Source organism: Oncorhynchus kisutch, linkage group LG14 (assembly GCF_002021735.2).
Source record: "Oncorhynchus kisutch isolate 150728-3 linkage group LG14, Okis_V2, whole genome shotgun sequence".
NCBI classification, from domain to species: domain Eukaryota; kingdom Metazoa; phylum Chordata; class Actinopteri; order Salmoniformes; family Salmonidae; genus Oncorhynchus; species Oncorhynchus kisutch.
The window spans coordinates 32,104,613-32,123,028 of NC_034187.2; the positions used below are offsets into that span (position 1 = coordinate 32,104,613).

Here is an 18,416-nt window from a genome sequence, read left to right on the forward strand (position 1 = left end):
AAAACGCAACATGTAAAGTGTTGGTCCCATGTTTCATGAACTGAAATAAAAGATCACATACATTTTCCATACACACAAAAACATTATTCCTCTCAAATTTTGTGCACAAATGTATTTACATCCCTGTTAGTGAGCAATTGTCCTTTGCCAAGATAATCCATCCACCTGTCAGGCGTGGCATTTTAAGAAGCTGATTAAACATCCATAAGTACACAGGTGCACCTTGTGAGGGGGACAATAAAAGGCCACTCTAAAATATGCAGTTTTATCACACAACACAATGCCACATACGTCTCAAATTTTGAGGGAGTGTGCAATTGTCATGCTGACTGCCGGAATGTTCACCAGAACTGTTGGCAGAGAATTGAATGTTCTAATTTCTCTCCGGTGGGTGAGTGGTTTGCTGATGTCAGCATTGTGAACAGAGTGCCCCGTGGTGATGGTGGGGTGATGGTATGGACAGGAATAAGATATGGACAACAAACACAATTGCATTTTATCCATGGCAAGTTGAATGCACAGAGATACCATGACGAGATCCTGAGGCCCATTGTGAGGCCCATTTCCTTTAAGGTATCTGTGGCCAACTGATGCATATCTGTATTCCCAGTCATGTGAAATCCATAGATTAGGGCCTAATTAATTTATTTCAATTGACTGATTTCCTCATCTAAACTGTAACTCAGTAAAAGACCAGGGGATGTGATTAGGAGTCAGGAGAACATGGAAAGTCAGGAAAAAGAGGATATTGGTTTGTGGGTAGGTAGATTTCAATGATAGAGTGGGATGTGAGAAAGGCAGGAAATTCTGATTAAATCAGGTGAAGAATCACATCCCTGAAGCTATGTGTGCCAATAGAATCACACCTGTGTGTGGCCTAAGTCAAAGGCCCTTGTCCAATTAACCCTCAATGACCTCCCATCCACACAGCACAGCAGGCCTCTCAGCAGCGCAAGTGCTCCCTTTTAAAAACACAGAGCTCAGTTAAGCCCTGGTGCTGGTTATGAGTGTGGGGCCGGCCGAGCGCCCCCTGCTCTGACATTAGGACCCTACGTGGCCTGACCCCCACCTCCCAGGTCGCTCCAACAACTGCATTACTACAGCCAGCTGCTGCTAGGCGCTGCACCACTCTGCCCTAAAGCCCACAATTGAATTGGAGGAATTTATGTTTTTTTTTCCATTTTCCTTCTTGGTGTACTTGGGGCCCATTGATTCTTTCCCTCAGACACTCTGGCCAGCGAAAGCGTCGCCCTCCCCCACCCGACACAGTATGCAGTTAGAGCAGGCGTTCGGGCGAGGCTGAAAGTTTAAATTGTAAATTGACTGAGAAACTTCCTGCCCGATAAAGCCTCTTTTTCATCCCAATTTTTTATCCCCCTCCCTCCTGCCCGTTAGCCTACACACGCGCCGCCGAGCTGCCAATATCTGTCTCGCCTTTGGCTAGCGTGGGGTTTTGGAAAGAGTGGGGTGCAATTACAGGGGCTCCCAATCAAATGAATCGAAGCGGGCCGAAGGCATGCGCCGACCCCTCCAGCGCCTCACACCAGCTAGCCAAAATCAAACTAATTTCCGCAGCCGCTGAGCACAGGTTCAGTATGGGGTCGGTGTAGGTCTGTTTTTTTAAGGGGGAGAAGGGCAGATGTGTCGATGGAGGTTGGGGGTATATATGAGGATGGCCTGATGAATTTCCTCTCTCCATGGGACAGCATATGAGAAGACTGGTGGCTCGGGCAGGGGCCTCGCGGCTCATTTCTCCATGCTAACTGCTGCTGGTGTGCTATAGCCAGGGAAACCGCTGAAGCACCATCGATCGCTCCCGCAGTCACAGCCGGAATGGGATAAAAACGTCCTGCAGGCATCGGCCCGGCGCCTGCACTGACAGGGACAGCTAATGGCTGAATCTGGGCCCCGGTCACAGCACCCAGGGAGGGGGGAACAGGTCTGGGAATCACGGTCATTACCATAGCCACACATGCCCTTTCTTACACGCCTGCTTCTCTCTCTCTCTACTCCTCATCCCGCCCAGAGATTACTAATCAGTGCCAGAACCCAGGAGTTACACCACCTGACCTCAGTTTAGCACAGATTGAAGACCCAAGACGGCACACAGACAGACAGGGCACGGCTCGGAGGTCATTTCACTCTGTATACACTGTGTTTGGAGCCTAGTTTTGTACGCAGACATTACATTGTTTGAAGGACTGTGGACCTTGCTACATTATTAGTGTAGTGATAGGTATTTAAAACAGTTTAGGTTAAGGAGCTTTTTCAGTCAATGGCAAACCAACAAACCCGTTTTTATTGTTGATTGTCTTCCCTTTTGCAGGATTTTCTGACGTTAACTTCTTGGATCTAGAGGGAGTAATAGTACCTTTTTGGTGAGGCAGTCGTCCGACGTGGACGGCATGCGTGTGGACACATGCAAGATGACTTCCACCGTGGAGGTAGCGTAGTATGGAGCAGTGTGTCCTGTGCTGCCGTTCCTCTGAAGCCCTCCCATGAAGCCACAGTGGGTGGCTAGATCAACCTGAAGACACACAACACGGTTAGGAGAGTGATGTCAGTGTGTGAGAGAGAGAGACGAGAGATACGGCAGGGGTGTGTGTACCTCCCATCCCAGGCCAGACACAAAGTCTTCGTAGGCCTGGCTGCCTGCGCTGTTGGACAGGATGGAGCACTTATCTTCCTGACCCTCTCCGATGTAGAACACAGCGATCTTGTGCGTCTCTCTGCTGTAAGAAGAAACACACAAGACTTGTTGTTAGAACAATGGCCCTGATGATGTTACACTGTTCTACATCAGTTTGAAATGATTTCTACTGGTATGATGAATTGTGGTCGGATATCTGGATATTCTAAATGTGTGTGGTTTTGGTAGCATACGTTTTTAACCTGAGCACGGCTGCGAGATGGTGAGGCGCTCTATTGCTGCAGCTGTGGAGCGGCTGGTGATTTGGGAGTGAGCAGATGGAGGCAGAGAGAGAGACGCAACTCGGCTACAAATCAAGACTAGCTAACTTATAGCAGGCGCAATGTTATTTATCATTCCATATAACAGTGCTTGTCTGTCTTGACTGGAGTAGCCTAGAGAATCTAGAATCTATCGCCTACCTGTTTGGTTGCTCGTTGTAGCCTACTCCTTCTCGTTTCGCTAACTTTTAATTCCGTAATTGTAGTCCATATCGCATTGCATTCGTGAACTCTCACTACACATGTTGCCTCTGTGGCTTTGATTGGCAAACATTCACAAACTACACACATCATACAATCTACATTGAAACGTTTTTTGTTGTTGTTGCTTTTATTACCTTAATCATTTGAATATATCCTTGTATGTAACCATGTCACATTAATATTGTAATTTAATTTAGAAAAAGCCTTTGTGTTACAATAGGCCTATAATGTTTTTCTCTCAGTATTTTAATATCCGTGCACATCCCTACTCCACACTCAACCCTGTTAAGATCAGCGTGTTCTGAAATGTGAACCACACACCTCCAAACGTACACCTCCACACAATACTGCAAATATGGTCTAATATTAGAGCAGCGTGTGTGTTAGAGTGAGTGCACAATAGTACGTGTGTTTACTTTCCCCATACCCCCCAGCCTCATGTGACAAACAAAACAAGTGCAGAGTTCCACCCATGTGCTTCAGTGTTGCCATGGTGGTGCATGGCTCTGTGTTAAATCGGGGGAATTTTGCATGTTTCGACACAGGTTGCCATGAGCGGCCCAGGTATGCTCGCTGGTCTGGCAGAATGAGGCCGATCCTGGGGGCATTCTTTAATAAGCCCCGGTCATTAACAGTGTGGAGTGCCTATTGATCGCTGTGCGTGTGTGTGCTGCACAGCTGTGATCAGCCTGAGACGGTGTGGATTAGGAGGAGAGGAGGAGGGAAGTGTGGAGCTGTTTTAATACGTGTCGCCTTGAGAGTGTGATCTTTACTGATTTTGAGGAAAGGATGCTTCATTAGTGGGCTTAGGTTCAGAGAAATGGCGGATATGGAATGCAGGCTTAACTAAAATATAGCCAGCTGAAATCTAGGTTGGTTTATTAAAAAAAAAATTTTTTAAAGACCTTAATTGGAAATTAAACACTATGATACATCATTCAACAAGAAGCACATCATGTGTACCAATGTTAACTAGGGATACAGTGTGTGCTGAAGAGGCCCTAAATAGTTAGCGGGTAGGAACATACCACTGCCTGGAATCCAAATTCTTCAATTCTCTCAAGAGTTTAGAGTTCTTCTTCAGGAGATGAAAACTTTTCCTGAAAAGGAACAAACAAAACTGAACTTGAATGCACCCATTGACAATTAGAATTTTCAAAAGTATCAACCAGATGGTACATTGGTACCAATGCAAAGCTTGTGCCTGTTAATTATTATTTGAATGGTAAAAGACAGACTGAAAGTAGGATAGGAAAGTTTCATGTTTTCAGTTGGGTTTTTGGTCTGAGGAATAACAGGTGTAGAGGTTTAAATTGGGCTCGGAGACATTACTAATCTACTGGAGGGGGTCTCTGCTTCCTTCCCCCGAGGTGCGAGCCTCTCATTACAAGGATGCCACCTGTCGAGGTGGACCTGAGTGAAAACAGTTGGGCACAGTTGCCCTGTGGAGAGAAGATTAACAGGCTACACACCCTGCCATGCCTTTCCGGCCTTTCTTTTTCTCTCTCTCTGCGAGGTATTCTCCTAACTAGTCTACAGCTGTGTTCGTGGTGGTGTTGTGCTCGGCTCTGTACCTGTGGTCCCATGAGTTCATGCCCAGGTCGTTGAGTAGCAGTCTGCAGAAGTAGAAAGGGGCTTTGGGCTCCTGTGGAGTGGGTTCTCTCTGGCTGGCGGCCTTGACGCTCACGTCTGCATTCCACCTCTTCACCTGCTCCTCCTCCTGCTGTGTCTGCCTGAGGATGGCCTCCACGATGGCCCCCTCCAGCTCCAGGTTCATCCCACAGGGAGAGGGGGCTGGCTGGTTGAGCCTCAGCCGGGGCTGGGGCAGGCACTCCGGGCTGCTGTTGCCAAGGTCCTCCAGGAGTTGGTCCAGGACATCCACCTCCTCACAGCCTGACTGGGAGTCCCAGCCTGGGGGGTAGGAGAGCTCAGAGGTCCCCGGCGAGGTGGGCTTGGTGGTGGAGTGGTTGGAGGAGTTTTCACTCGCCTGATGCATCCCATTGACTCCCTCCTGGGTGCGGTAGAGAACCCCTCCGTCCCAGGAGTACTTTCCAGAGATGTCCCTGACGATGACGCGTACCTGGGAAGAGTTGTCGTGGGGTTCCCCTGGACCAGAGGGCTCCGAGGGCACCTGGAGGTAGGACACCAGGGTGCTGTCGTTGAACACAAACAGCTGCAGGTTGGGGCTCTTGAACACCTCAGAGGAGAGCTCTGATGACTCCACAAAGGGGTTGTCGTGGTTCTCACTGACCAGGCTGTGTAGGAGGGCAGGACCACCGCTGAGGGGATGGTGGCCCAGGTGATTCACAAGGTGGGTCATGATCATCCGTGCTGTCAGAGGGATCAGCTCCACGTTCCGCCTTTTCTTCTCTGTAGGACAGAGACAAACCATTTCAAAGTCCGCGTGCAGTCGCCAGATGTGATCAGTGTATTTCATACAGTGGAGTTAGGATACAGAATTGAACACCTTGAACTTGGGCCGCCGTCTTTCTGAACCACATTACCACGGGCAGACGTGCTCTCAATCCGCTCACCTTTTCAACACAAAGATAGCTTACCCATTATAAATCACTAATGGGGTCGTTTTTCATTTCTCACAATGGCACACCTCTGCCGCAAGTAGGTAGCATCTAATCATAGGAGACGACTTTGAAAAGGCTATTGAGTCTGTTACAACGGCAGGAGAGAAAAGACCAGCAGGGTGCTAATGAGACAGACAAGTTTAAAGCAACAGTGAACAGAGCACTACTCCCCCGAATCAGATCTATGTAAATGATCCACATGCTCAGGACTACACCAAAATGAAAAAGGGATGCCATGTTACGACGTGGGGAAAACAAGACAAGCTCTGCATAGTGACAGTGCTATCAATACCATCATGGCTCATCAAAGTGGAGAAAGCTCTTTAGAGAGCGGGCGGTGCGCCGCATTGTAGATGCACAGGGCCTTTGATGAGACTTAATCAATGTGAGCTGAAAGGGAAATGCATAGTGCTCTTTGGCTGGTCTTCTGAGGCCGTTTGTTATTTCTATCTGGACTTTGTAGCGCTGTATGAAAAGTAATGACATAAGCTAGATATTTCAGCTAGGCTTCGCCAACATTGCATCAACGGGTAGGTTCTTGTTGTCGAAACAACGGACTTCTGGATGAGCAGAGGAATACTCTAATACATAACCTAATGACACTACAAGGTCACTAATAAAAATCATTTTTAGATGTCCCTTTTATAAATGGGCCCTCTCCCTGGGGCAGAGCGCTAATGCCTACCTCTTAAAACATTCCATTCCATGAGTTAGTCTCGTCAATGTTAGTTAAAAACATTTACATTTAATGGAGTAGCAAGCTCCAAATGGAAGGGAACATATTAAAGGTTACATCGCCATGTAGTTCACCCACTGCTCATTTCCCAGGTGGTTTGGAAGAGGAAGAGTAATGTAGAAAACCAACAGCAGCAGCTAGGCACACACACCTTAGATGACAGGGCACTCACAAGCATTCTCGCTCTCTGTCACACACACACACAGAGACGCACACATGCGCACACACACACGCACACTCTCTGTCACACAAACGCACACTCTCTGTCACACAAACGCACACAGCCTTTCATTTCGCCGTCAGCCCAGCGCAATCTCCCACACAGCAGGTATTAAACGGGTGGCACCTCGTCTCCCCATTCTGCCCCACGCTGTGCTGGAGACAGTAGTGAGGCCGGTGACGGCGGCGAGGTCTCTGGTCTCCTTACCCTCGGCCACGGTGAGCAGGCTGCCCAAGTCTGCAGCGGTGTGCGAGAGAAGGGGCTCTGAGCTCTGGACCTGGCCCAGCATGAGGAAGGGGTCGTAGTCAGTGGAGAGGTCAGACAGACTCAGGAGGTAGTGGCTCTGCTGGGTGTGCAGGTTGGAGCCAGAGACACAGCAGTGTAGCACCTACGGGACAGAGGGTAGGAGTTAAAAACACCACAGGAGAAAGACAGTGGGAGCCTTGCATGCAGTCACTGCTGTGGTTTCTTTGTGTGGCTTGCTGCACAGCATCAACAAATACATGGGACTCAGAAATTAGACACATTGCCCACTCATACAAACAGTACTCAGTCTGCCTGAGATTGACAGAATATCAGTTGGGACTGGCCGGCAGCGGGAGACAGTGAACACCTGAACAACATTGACCTTCCAGTAACTGAAACAGAGTAAGGAAGTAACTAGGCAAGTCAATGTAAAAGGATACAGTAATCTCAAACGCAGAGGTTCCGCGTAGGGACGCGAGCATTGAATGGTTCAGGCACATACGTAGGGGTACTATATGGTCTGTTGCCATGGTGAGCCTCCACCTGAGGGAGAAGAGGTGCTTCACTGCCACATCTCTTCTGTGATGAGTGAGTATCGATCTGCATAACAGATGGTGCGGCATCTGTCCGTTGGTTTGGCAGGGCTAGATAAGACGTGGTAGTCCAGTTGATTACACTGATTGGCCAGGTTACCTCTGTTTGATTTAATTAAGACTTTATCCCTCTGCTCATGTTGCCACAAACAAGCACCCGCACCCGCATGCACACACAAACACACGCACTCAGACACCTATGTTTGGAAGTAGGTGGAAGTATGTAAATGATAAGTTGTCTACTGGTTTTTGTCAAAGTAGGTTTTTGTTTATTGTAAAAAAAATAAAAAATGTAAAAAATGTAAAAAGGAAAATAACATTTGGAAGCTACGCCTGACATACCAGACAATAGCAACTGTGGGGCCTCTCACACAGAGGGTGGACTTGGTAAACCCATTGTGGAGGCTGGTCTATGTAAATGAATGGCTAATCCCATTCAAAAGACACACACACACACACACACACACACACACACACTTGGCTGAGCCTCAGAGGAGAGGTGCAGGTCCTGTCATCTGAAACAGTATTGTGTGGGGAAATGCAGACAGTATGTGGATTATAATGCCTTACAGTCCTCTGGGCATGGGGGGGGGTTATGGTGAAAAGACCAGAACCAAACAGCTGCCACACCAAAGCCCCAAAGTGGTTCCTCTGTGGACGGGGAAAAAAAGCTTCTGCTTGCTTGACGACTAAGTGGCTGCACCTCGCATAGCAACAGTTCCAGGAAGGTAACGCATACCCGAACAAACATGGATACGTGTAGACACATATGCACACACACTCATGGATGCACAAAAACATGTACACAAGCAAACACACAACAACAGAGCGAGGGTGCAGCTGCTGAGGCAGGCAGAGAGCAGATGGAGTACACGGCATGGAGGTCCAGTGAACCAATAAGGTCCAGAGCAATCATGCCTTTTGCACAGACCAGCCTCATGCTGTTAAGACACAAATACACCAACTACCAAGCTCAAATCCTCAGCAGAGGTGCAGAAATGTTCCATCTTTATTCATCGGCATATGAATGGGTCACTTAAGTTGAATCTGTTCATTGACGATTTGGTATGAGAAACAACTAAATAGTTACTATAACAAATCCAAAAGAGATGCACAAACTAGACAGAACGCTTTACTCATTTTGTGAGGTTTACTGGTATGTAAATGAGTGCCTAGCTGAAAAGACTGAGAATAAAATATTTAAAAGAAAGTGTTTTGGGGGGGGGGGGGGGGTATAGTTTAAAGTCCATTTGGTATGGGAGACCAGTAGAGACGTGCATTTTGTGTGATTGCGATATTTTTCTGGTTTTATTACATTAAATGTTGTCCAAATATAAAACAAGAGGACCAGCATTTCAGTAAGGTCAGGGTAACGCTGATTTACCAATGATGATACTAAAAAGGGACGCTTTACTTGTATGTGCACAATAGAACAACCAATGAAATGTATTTATTTCCTACATAGCAGCTGCAGTCTCTCCCATATTAAGAGATATTCAACTCAAAAAGTAGACAGGCTTTTAAATCCAGGCTTATCAAGAGGACAAAGGCATATTTAAATAATTTGACCATTTCTTATCAGGGGTGACATCCAAATAAAGGTTTGTCTTTGACCGCATCTGTCAAACCTCCACTGAATAATACCTCATTTCTCAGCCTCTTCCTCTGCGTTTAATCACAAAATGATTTTTTTTTTAAACAACATTTATTTTACCTTTATTTAACTAGGCAGGTCAGTAAAGGAACAAATTCTTATTTTCAATGACGGCCTAGGAACAGTGTTTATCTTGTCAGCTCGGGGATTCGATCTTGCAACCTTTCGGTTACTAGTTCAATGCTCTAACCACTAGGCTACCTGCCGCCCCAAATAAGGGTTCAAACACCCAATCGGGGAAAAAGTCAGATAAAATACTTCCCTGTTATAAATGTATGTTTTTGAGTATCACATGTGCATTTCCAAACAGGTGAGGTAGTTTGGTGGACATTCTCACATACCAGTAGAAACTGGAAGCAAAAATTGGAAACTTAATTTCCAAGGCGGCATGGAACACATTTAAAATGTCAAATAGGGCTTCTGAAGAGGGCTGTTGGGGGTTACACAAATTACTATGACACTATTCTTTTACCCACCCTGTAGATGTAGTCGAGCAGAGGGGCCTTGTGGGATGTGGGGTCCTCCAGCACAGGCATGGTGATGGGCTCCAGCAGCATACTCAGGGGCATGGCCATGCACCAGTCCAGCAGGCACAGCAGCAAAGACACCATTAGCTGAGTCACACAAAGAGAGGAGAGGCTTTTCCATTAGCCCAGTGCCCTCCACACACACAATGAAGCCTCATGCAGGCAAATATAATTAGTAAAGCAGCTAGGGAGGAGATGAGCAATGGTGAGAGGTAAGGAGGGACTGAAAGTGAGAGAGTCAGGGCTGGAGAGAGAGAAAGAGACAGAAAGCAGGATGGGGGAGACAGAACAAGATTCCTGAGCAAATGCACTTGCTACATCTAGAAAGAAAGGGTCCTTCAGACTTCAGCCATTTCATGCTCGTTCAATTTCCAGTACCTTTTTGTCAGCCTCCACTGTCGAGTGCTCTGCGCTCGGCAACAGAAATGCTATAGTGGCCACAAAGATCTGCATGGGACGGAAAAAACTAGATATGGATACTTTGACGACATGTTTTTCGCGAGTGATAGTGAATATGCATGTCTCATATCAGGAAGGTGAAGAGGAGCTGTGTTAACCTGCCTCAATGATTTTCTTTGGGAGAGAGCGCTCTAGCCTCTGGAGGTGTTCCCAGTGAGAGATGAGGAGCTGGAACAGGTCACAGGCTACTTGAGCCACAGCTTTGTTCCCAAACTGACCAGAGAAGGGACAGGAGAACAAGATATCCAGGTTAAAAACTCTGGGAAGTCGTAGGATGAGTAGTTGTACAAAACTAGGATGGGGACCATCTGGCACAACAGAAAAAAGTATGAAAATGTCTTGGTTCTGCAATGACCTTTCTTTCAAATTACAGTTCATTAATGGACTGACTGGCAGACAGCTGAACATAGTGATTTGGAATTCAGGGCACAGAAATGGAACTTCCTGTTTTCTGGCTGAGTGCCTCTTGACATATAACAAGGGTAGACAATGCTGAAATGGCCCAACACAAAAAGAGACCGTGAGAGTTTAGCACCTGCTTTTAGAAAAGCAGCCCTCCCTCGCCTCCACCCCCCCAACATCTCCTTTATTTTGGGCCAGCTGAGTGTGTGTCAAGTTGGGTTGGGAAGTGATTACTGCGCCATTAGAGAAAAGGACTGCAATAGTAGTAAACTAGAGGGGAGATGTGGTTTCTTAAATTGGCCTGCATCCACTAAGCGAGTGGCCTGGAAATTACGCCACAGCCCTCGAGCTCCCCCCCCCCCCCCAAAAAAAAACTACAGAAACCACTGGTTCCCTATGCATCTAACCACCGATAGACAGGGGAGCAGAGGTCTTAAAAAAAAAATGTTTCAGTCACACCACAGAGCATGTTGTCACTCACAGGCGCTGATGCATAAAACGCACTGACCTTTAGTGTTACGCCCAGAACATTGATGGCATCCTCGACCTGGTGGTGAATATTCTGCTGCATCAGCTCCTCACATACCCACAGGCCCAGACTACATACAGCTATACACCTAGAACACACAGCAGACCAGTGAGAATACTGATATACGCTATGGGACCATTTACTCACTTTCTGGTGTTGTATCTCTGTTCAATTTCACTACCCTACCATACTTCTTTCTTGAATTAAACAATTCATCAAATATTTTATTTCAATACACTACTTATTTGAAATATGAACCATAATCCACTCGATACAAAATCAGCCCCATTGCTTCCAAACCACCTTTATTCTGTACCCCTAACCTAGACCATACCTGGCCGCTTCATAGGGTTCATTCCGTGCCGTCTTCAGTAAGATGTTGACCAGATAGTCCTGAAGGGAGAGGGCAGAGAGAAGACATGATAATGATCAATCCACTTCACATACCATCCAAACATTCCATCTTATCCATCAAAGTACACATTTTGTAACTACAGGGAACTGCTATACTTTTTTTTTTTTTTAAATGGGTTTGCTGTCTGAGTATTTACTAAAAGGTCAAAAGGACATGGAAGAACTCTGTATACCTTGATGTCCTCATTCCCGACGACGATGTCATCAGTTCCGGGAACGGTCTGCAGTAGTGGAATCTGCAGGTAAAGGTTGGGAAAACAGACCAGCGACCCAAGGACGGTCTGTGCTTCTATCCTCGGAGCCTTTCAGAGGAAAATAAAAGACTTCCATCATCACGGCTACAGAACATGAAACATTATGCTTCCTGGAAATTCATCCAAGAGCGGCTGCCTTATGGCCTTGTGTTGAATTCAACACACTCCAATCTGAACTTCGGAATGATGTTCAGTACAATATGTTTAATGACCTTAAATGTTATTACATCAAATATTGCATTTTAATATTTACATTAGCCAACTGATATAATTCAGTTGTAGCTATTACAATGTAAGACGTGTCATATTGTGTGTGTGTGTGTAGACCTGCGTACCTCCGAGGAGTCGTTGCTGAGGACACGTGCTGCAGCGGTGATGAAGTCTCCCACCAGCATGGTGAAGCCAGGCAGGCCCAGGAAGAAGAAGCGCGGGGAAAAGGAACGGATCACCGTGTTCAGAACGTCCTGGGAGGGATCACACATACCACACAGATGGTTATGGTCAATGGATTGATTGGTTGAATGATCAGTAAAACCACACCTGTTTCGTAAGCAGGTTGCATGTATTTCTGAGTGTATTTGTGGGAATGGACAGGCACTGAGCTCTGGAAAGGAATGGTAGCATAGTAGTCCTTCCAAAATTAGCATAAACATGACAACAGTGCACTCAGGAGTGCACCTAATTTCACAGTCCATCTTATACAAAAACAAAAAAAATGAGTGGGAACGAGGTAGAGGAGGAAAAGAGAGGGGAACGAGGTGGAGGAGGAAAAGAGAGGGGAACGAGGTGGAGGAGGAAAAGAGAGGGGAACGAGGTGGAGGAGGAAAAGAGAGGGGAATGGGAGAAAGAGGCAGCAGCAGATGGGTTGATAACAGCACAAAGGGGGGAGAATGGTGGAACAAAAGACCTGCAACTTTCCACACACACGTAATTAAAGCCAGGGATAAGGTATTGTTCAGGTACACAGTGCGCGCTCTGTGCCAGATGGGTGCTGACATTAAAGAGGGATTTCTCTATACGTGGGCAGATAGTACAGCTCCATAATAACAATGGTCGACGACCATCTTATTACCCCGATGTCAAAGTACAGCCATGTTGCCTTAAATGTCAGGAGTGAACTGAAATTCTTTATGAGATAAGAATGGAAAGGCCTACATAAGGGGAGACTGGTTGGCCCGCTTATCTTTGTTAAGCCAGTTTGTGTGTGTGTGTGTGTGCACAGACAAAATCCAGGCCCGGGAACACCTGCCTTCTGGGTAGCTGTAAATGTGTGTAAATCAGGTCGTTCAAACAGTGGCCGTGTCTCCCCGAGTCCTAAACCCCAGTACACCTCAACAAACACCCGGCACACTCTGCACACCTCCACCCCCACTCTGCCCCTCCCAACCCACCCACCCGCTACATTAATCACCTCAAATGAAGCCTTTGTAAACACAGAGCAGGGGGAACAAAGGAGGAATATAAAAACAAGCAGGCAATAAGGAACAAGTCAAAACATACACAGTGCCGGCAGAAGACAGAAATTGGTTTGGAGCATTAGGGCTTGGAGGCCCATTTTACCGTCATTTCTGACGTAATTGACCTCTGAAAGGCGTAATGTGGTGAACAGTCTGTGGTAATTAGCTGCCAACAAACTGTCGGCTGATTGCCTGAAATGAGCATTTTAAGGCAAGCGACAAACCTACAAAGCATTTCCATTGTGCATGTAAGTAGAGGGAGCTTGGTTGTGAAATGAATGTGTGGTAGTAGAGATGGGAATTGGTCCTGTGTGGTGGGGCTGAGGGTTGGCAGTGGGATTGGCCTGTTCTGCTCTTCTCAACAAAAGGTGCATTAACACTACCCCGACAGGAGGCTTCGTAAAACCCTTTCATTCCGCCGTGTTTGAAGGCACACAGGAAATGAGCCTCAGTCTTTCCAGTGCCTTTAGAAAGTATTGACACCCCTGGACTTTTCCCACTTTGTTGCATCACAGACTGAATTAAAAATCTATTACATTTAGATTTTATTTTGTCAGACAATACCTCATAATGCCAAAGTGGAATTCTGTTTTTACAAATGAATACACATTTTACGCTGAAATGTCGAGTATTCTCGTTGAATACTTAAAAAAAATACTTTTTGGATATAACAGGTGCAATACGCAGAAATCGCTAAAATTCAAATAGTTTGCCAAATTTAAGTTTGTGACTAAACAAGCAAGCAGTGTAGAGAATCACTGTACCATCGAAACTACTGGGAAATATCTTTCCAATAACCAAAAATAATGTATTTCCAACTGATGTGCAAAAACAAAACTTAAAGAACAGGAAGCATGGAAATAGAGCAAACAGATCTACCGCTTCTTAGACTTGTTGTCAATGAGAATGATCGATCTATACCCCACATCTTTTTGTTGTTGTTACTTTTACCCCTTTTTCGTGGTATCCAATTGGTAGTTACAGTCTTCTCATCGCTGCAAAATCAACATTCACCATCTGGTGTGGCCACCAGCTGCATTAAGTACTGCAGTGCATCTCCTCCTCATGGACTGCACCAGATTTGCCAGTTCTTGCTGTGAGATGTTACCCCACTCTTCCACCAAGGCACCTGCAAGTTCCCGGACATTTCTGGGGGGAATGGCCCTAGCCCTCACCCTCCGATCCAACAGGTCCCAGACATGCTCAATGGGATTGAGAACCGGGCTCTTCGCTTGCCATGGCAGAACACTGACATTCCTGTCTTGCAGGAAAACATGCACAGAACGAGCAGTATGGCTGGTGGCATTGTCATGCTGGAGGGTCATGTCAGGATGAGCCTGCAGGAAGGGTACCACTTGAAAGAGGAGGATGTCTTCCCTGTAACGCACAGCATTGAGATTGCCTGCAATGACAACAAGCTCAGTCCAATGATGCTGTGACACACTTCCCCAGAACATGACGGAACCTCCACCTCCAAATCGATCCCGCTCCAGAGTACAGGCCTCGGTGTAACGCTCATTCCTTCGCACATAAACGCGAATCCGACCATCACCCCTGGTGAGACAAAACCACGACTCGTCAGTGAAGAGCACTTTTTGCCAGTCCTGTCTGGTCCAGTGACGGTGGGTTTGTGCCCATAGGCGACATTGTTGCCGGTGATGTCTGGCGAGGACCTGCCTTACAAAAGGCCTACAAGCCCTCAGTCCAGCCTCTCTCAGCCTATTGCGGACAGTCTGAGCACTGATGGAGGGATTGTGCGTTCCTGGTTTAACTTCCTGGATATAGGGGGCGCTCTTAATTTATGGATAAAAAAAACATGCCCGTTTTAAGCGCAATATTTTGTCACGAAAAGATGCTCGACTATGCATATAATTGGCAGCTTTGGAAAGAAAAGACTAAGGTTTCCAAAACTGCAAAGATATTATCTGTGAGTGCCACAGAACTCATGCTACAGGCGAAACCAAGATGAATCTTCAACCAGGAAATGGGAAGAATTTTTGAAGCTCTGTTTTCTATTGTCTCCCTATATGGCTGTGAATGCGCCGGGAATGAGCCTGCCCTTCCTATCGTTTCTCCAAGGTGTCTGCAGCATTGTGACGTATTTGTAGGCATATCATTGGAAGATTGGCCATAAGAGACTACATTTTCCAGGGGTCCGCCCGGTGTCCTTTGTCTAAATTGGTGCGTAATCTACAAGCTGCACGCAGTCATCCAGTGATTGAGAGGAGAGAGGAGGCTTTCAACGAACGATATATCATGAAGAGATATGTGAAAAACACATTGAGGATTGATTCTAAACAACGTTTACCATGTTTCAGTCGATATTATGGAGTTAATTTGGAAAAAAGTTCGGCGTTTTGAAGACTGAATTTTCGGGTTTTTTTGGTAGCCAAACGTGACGAACCAAACGGAGCGATTTCTCCTAAACAAATAATCTTTCAGGAAAAACTGAGCATTTGCTATCTAACTGAGAGTCTCCTCATTGAAAACATCTGAAGTTCTTCAAAGGTAATGATTTTATTTGAATGATTTTCTGGTTTTTGTGAAAATGTTGTCTGCTGATGCTAACGCTAAATGCTACGCTAGCCACGCTAGCTGTTACACAAATGCTTATTTTGCAATGGTTGAGAAGCATATTTTGAAAATCTGAGATGACAGTGTTGTTAACAAAAGGCTAAGCTTGAGAGCTAGCATATTAATTTCATTTCATTTGCGATTTTCATGAATAGTTAACGTTGCGTTATGGTAATGAGCTTGAGGCTGTATTCACGATCCCGGATCCGGGATGGCTCGACGCAAGAAGATAACTCGGGCAGTTGTTGCCATCCTGTACCTGTCCCGCAGGTGTGATGTTCGGATGTACCAATCCTGTGCAGGTGTTGTTACACGTGGTCTGCCACTGTGAGGACGATCAAGCTGTCCGTTCTGTCTCCCTGTAGCGCTGTCTTAGGCGTCTCACAGTACTGACATTGCAATTTATTGCCCTGGCCACATCTGCAGTCTTCATGCCTCCTTGCAGCATGCCTAAGGCATGTTCACGCAGATGAGCAGGGACCCTGGGCATCTTCATTTGGTGTTTTTCAGAGTCAGTAGAAAGGCCTCTTTAGTGTCGTAAGTTTTCATAACTGTGACCTTAATTGCCTACTGTCTGTAAGCTGTTAGTGTCTTAACGACCGTTCCACAGGTGCATGTTCATTAATTGTTTATGGTTCATTGAACAAGCATGGAAAACAGTGTTTAAACCCTTTACAATGAAGATCTGTGAAGTTATTTGGATTTTTACAAATTATCTTTGAAAGACAGGGTCCTAAAAAAGGGACGTTTCTTCTCTTGCTGAGTTTAGTTACTCCACAATACTAACCTAAATTACAGAGTGAAAAGAAGGAAGCCTGCACAGAATAGAAATACACCAAAACATGCATCTTGTTTGCAACAAGGCACTAAAGTAATACTGCAAAAATGTGGCAAAGCAAATGAGTACCACTCTCCATATTTTCAAGCATAGTGGTGGCTTCATCATGTTATGGATAGGCATGTAGTCGTTAAGGACTGGGCATTTTCAGGATTTAAAAAAGGGAATGGAGCTAAGCACAGGCAAAATCCTAGAGGAAAACCTGGTTCAGTCTGCTTTCTAACAGACACTGGGAGATAGTTTAGGTTACTGCTGAATTAATCTAACCTAAAACACAAGGCCAAATCTACAATGGAGTTGGGTAACAAGAAGATAGTGAATGTTCCCTAATGGAACTTACAGTTTGTACTTAAATCTGTTTCAAAATCTATGGCAAGACTTGAAAATGGTTTGACAGAGCTTGAAGAATTTAGAAAAGAATTTTAAAAAATGGGCAAATGTTGCAGAATCCAGGTGTGGAAAGCTCTCAGAAAGACTTGCAGCTGTAATTGCTGCCAAAGATGCTTCTACAAAGTATTGACTCAGGGGTGCAAATACTTAGGTAAATGAAATCATTCGGAATTTCATTTTCAATAAATTTTCTATAAAAAAATATATACAGTATATTTTGTCATGATGGGGTATTGTGTGTAGATGGGTGAGAAAAAAATACTTTAACTTTTCAATTCAGGCTGTAAGAACAAAATGCAGAATAAGTCAAAGGGTATGAATAGTTTCTGAAACCACTGTATTAGAGTTTTTTATTTTATTTTAATATGTTTTACAAATGTTCACATTTGTATTCCACTTTGACTGTTTTTTTTCGTCAATGATCTACACAAAATACTGTCACAATTTTAATCACACTTTGTAAAAAAGATTAAAAAAATGTGGAAAAAGTCAAGGGGTGTGAATACTTTTTAAAGGCTCTGTACAAATGAAATATTTCAATTTACTGGTCATTATTGTATGAGACTGAAATCATAGCATGACTTTAAGTTCTGATGATAGCAAGTGTGTGTAGAAGAGGGGTTTCCCAGTCCAGGCTAATAGATAGACCCCTCCTGTTAATCTGTCAAGGTGTAGAGGTCCTTTTCAAAGGTTTCATCGTCAAATAAGCCGCTGAGGTTTTCAACCGCAAAAGAACTCAACCGTCACATTTCCCCCTCCCTCTCCCCAGGCCTCCGTTACACAGATGAAACAATCCCTGTTCTCTTCACTGATAAGTTGAGGTGAATAGAAAAACCTATGGTTGTGCATAGGGAGAGCAGGTGTGAGAGAGATGTTTACTGACTGGCTCACACCCAGCAAACAAAACACACGGTTCATAGAAGGCCCACTTTGATGCACAAAAAAGAAAAACAACCCTTCACATTCGGCTGATATACATACAGCACTCTTAGAGTTAGAAAATAGATTACTACCATTGGCCCAAGGCCTTGCCAACTGTCTCGTGGCCATGCCACTGCAGGCTCAGTGGACAGAGACAGAGAGAGCCTGGACAATACCATTGACCTTGGCAGCCAGGGGGTGTACACTCCCTCACAGCCCCTCCTTTTCAGTGAAAAACGTTGCCATGTTATATTTGCAAACGTGCAGTGCTTTAAAAAGTACCAGACAGCCCATTAAAAACAAAGAAATGTGGACAAATATGTGGGGAGCGTAGGAGTGGGACAGAGTAGACTAAAGAGAGAAGAACATTAGATTTGGAGGGATACTGTAAGGGATGGTGGATAGAGCGGATAGAACAGGGGTCAAACGTACAACATACACAGGAA

The 18,416-nt window shown here is 45.5% G+C and overlaps 1 protein-coding gene across 4 annotated transcripts in view; it reads right to left on the minus strand.

The window, feature by feature from the left end:
* LOC109903954 (Ral GTPase activating protein catalytic subunit alpha 2) overlaps positions 1 to 18,416 on the minus strand; it is a 137,794-nt gene that overhangs the window by 51,255 nt on the left and 68,123 nt on the right. For all 4 annotated transcript variants that reach the window (XM_031788261.1, XM_031788265.1, XM_031788263.1 and 1 more), the window contains 12 exons: positions 12,126 to 12,254; positions 11,710 to 11,838; positions 11,457 to 11,515; positions 11,102 to 11,210; positions 10,294 to 10,404; positions 10,111 to 10,179; positions 9,682 to 9,819; positions 6,920 to 7,100; positions 4,749 to 5,544; positions 4,203 to 4,274; positions 2,609 to 2,732; positions 2,372 to 2,527 (listed from right to left, as the gene is read on the minus strand). In XM_031788261.1, coding sequence (XP_031644121.1) covers positions 2,372 to 2,527; positions 2,609 to 2,732; positions 4,203 to 4,274; positions 4,749 to 5,544; positions 6,920 to 7,100; positions 9,682 to 9,819; positions 10,111 to 10,179; positions 10,294 to 10,404; positions 11,102 to 11,210; positions 11,457 to 11,515; positions 11,710 to 11,838; positions 12,126 to 12,254 — 2,073 coding nt within the window. The remainder of the gene's footprint in view (positions 1 to 2,371; positions 2,528 to 2,608; positions 2,733 to 4,202; positions 4,275 to 4,748; positions 5,545 to 6,919; positions 7,101 to 9,681; positions 9,820 to 10,110; positions 10,180 to 10,293; positions 10,405 to 11,101; positions 11,211 to 11,456; positions 11,516 to 11,709; positions 11,839 to 12,125; positions 12,255 to 18,416) is intronic.